Source organism: Thunnus albacares, chromosome 14 (genome assembly GCF_914725855.1).
Source record: "Thunnus albacares chromosome 14, fThuAlb1.1, whole genome shotgun sequence".
NCBI classification, from domain to species: domain Eukaryota; kingdom Metazoa; phylum Chordata; class Actinopteri; order Scombriformes; family Scombridae; genus Thunnus; species Thunnus albacares.
The window spans coordinates 31,850,001-31,852,376 of record NC_058119.1 but is presented as its reverse complement, the minus strand read 5'-3'; the positions used below and the strand labels follow the sequence as shown (position 1 = coordinate 31,852,376).

General features: G+C 37.1%; 1 protein-coding gene across 1 annotated transcript in view; it reads right to left on the bottom strand.

Annotated features, from left to right (window-relative positions):
• Positions 1 to 389: 389 nt before the first annotated feature.
• The window catches only part of nfkb2 (nuclear factor of kappa light polypeptide gene enhancer in B-cells 2 (p49/p100)), a 34,706-nt gene continuing 32,719 nt past the window's right edge, over positions 390 to 2,376 (bottom strand). Inside the window, exon 24 of the mRNA XM_044372848.1 lies at positions 390 to 1,309. Within this exon, the coding sequence (XP_044228783.1) occupies positions 1,239 to 1,309 (71 nt within the window). The 3' untranslated portion in view covers positions 390 to 1,238. The remainder of the gene's footprint in view (positions 1,310 to 2,376) is intronic.

Below are 2,376 nucleotides of genomic sequence, written 5' to 3'. Positions count from 1 at the left end.
TAACAACATTTAACATCTGACGGATCATAAGTTTGATGTCGAAATGAGTTTTTTATCTTTTTCATAAAAACGCAGTAATTTTGTTTCTCGTGTTTCTTTGAACTAAAGATCAATAAAAGTTCTGATAGTTTGATATTTTTAAGTAAAATTTGTTCGTTGTTCAACTCGTATAATAATTTTAACGTTTGTCAAAATGTTCATTCAGATTCGTTCTGACTTTACAAGTTTAAATGTGTGTCGATGTTTAATAATCCTGATTAAACACATTAAACACATCGAATCATGTTGACGTCAGTTTTTACTTTAAGTCGTAACTTTGATTCATAGTTTTATGTTTTTTAAGTGTCACTGATGTCAAAGGTTTTATGATTTAAAACATCAAACATCAAAAGTTTTCACAAAGTCGAGATTTTGATGTAAAAACTGTCAGAAAAACTAAACGAGTTCGTTTTATCTGGTTGTTAAAAACACTTCATTTTATTTTATTGGCAAAGATTTAAACTGAAAGAGACACCAGACAGATCACACCTGTAACATGTAGCATGTAGCATGTAACATGTAACGTGTAACATGTGAGTGTCTGTACACCTGCGCTGATGATGTCACTGTTCGGACTGACAGGTGAGTCGTGCTGCGTTCGAGACCGGATAGAAAATTGAAACTTCCAACTCAGGACTCGCTGCTGATGTTTCATCAGATGATTGTAAAGCTGCGCTCACGTCGAAAGAAAAGTTCAAGGACGATTCCAGGACTTTTAAGGTATTTTGTGAAATTCAAGGACTCCAAAACGTCTGCAAGGCGTCACATAAACCGACAGAAAGAACCCGAATAAACTCTAATAGAGAAACAAACATACAGGAAAAATATAAATTAACTAAACTGAAAACAAAGTTGGAAATTAAAAATGAATAAAAATAAAAAAACTAAATACTGTTTTTATATCTATGATACAACCTCACGCTGAAATCATTCATTCTAAACATGTTTGTATTTCCGTTAAAAACATTTTATTCATTTTTTTAAACTTTAAATTTATTTGTTTCGTCTCATTTTAAAATCTGTTGATGAAAACCAAACGACCCGACTTCCTGTCGGGGATTCACGGCGTCGGCGTGCGTCTGGAACGCAGCGAGTCCGACTCTGCTGCTCATAAAACGTCCCGCAGACTAAAAGTCCAGTTCTGGTTCCAGGATCAGGTGACGACGCTCCTCCAGCTGATCTGATGTATTTCCTGCTCGTCACTGATTGGCCGCTGTCGGCTCCTCCTCTTCCATTGGCTGACTGCCGAAGCCGCTGTCGACCGTGGCGTCTGATTGGACAGAAGAAACATCAGTGATGTGAGACTGGCTGCAGTTAAGATCACCAGTTAAACCACTGGAGGGCAGCAGAGACCCCCCCCCCCCCCAGTAACCTTCATCCAGTCAATATAAATATATTTATTTATAAACACACACTGTGTGTATTTGTGTGTATCTCTATATATGTGTGTCTCTATATGTGTGTGTCTCTATGTGTGTGTGTCTCTATATGTGTGTATCTCTATGTGTGTGTGTCTCTATATGTGTGTATCTCTATATGTGTGTGTCTCTATGTGTGTGTGTCTCTATATGTGTGTATCTCTATGTGTGTGTGTCTCTATATGTGTGTATCTCTATATGTGTGTGTCTCTATATGTGTGTGTCTCTATATGTGTGTATCTCTATATGTGTGTGTCTCTATATGTGTGTGTCTCTATATGTGTGTGTCTCTATATGTGTGTGTCTCTATATGTGTGTGTCTCTATATGTGTGTGTCTCTATATGTGCGTGTCTCTATATGTGTGTGTCTCTATGTGTGTGTGTCTCTATGTGTGTGTATCTCTATATGTGTGTATCTCTATATGTGTGTATCTCTATATGTGTGTGTCTCTATATGTGTGTGTCTCTATGTGTGTGTGTCTCTATATGTGTGTGTCTCTATATGTGTGTGTCTCTATATGTGTGTGTCTCTATGTGTGTGTGTCTCTATATGTGTGTGTGTCTCTATATGTGTGTGTCTCTATATGTGTGTGTATCTCTATATGTGTGTGTCTCTATATGTGTGTATCTCTATATGTGTGTGTCTCTATGTGTGTGTGTCTCTATATGTGTGTGTATCTCTATATGTGTGTGTCTCTATATGTGTGTGTATCTCTATATGTGTGTGTCTCTATGTGTGTGTATCTCTATATGTGTGTGTCTCTATATGTGTGTATCTCTATATGTGTGTGTCTCTATATGTGTGTGTCTCTATGTGTGTGTGTCTCTATATGTGTGTGTATCTCTATATGTGTGTGTCTCTATATGTGTGTGTCTCTATATGTGTGTATCTCTATATGTGTGTGTCTCTATATGTGTG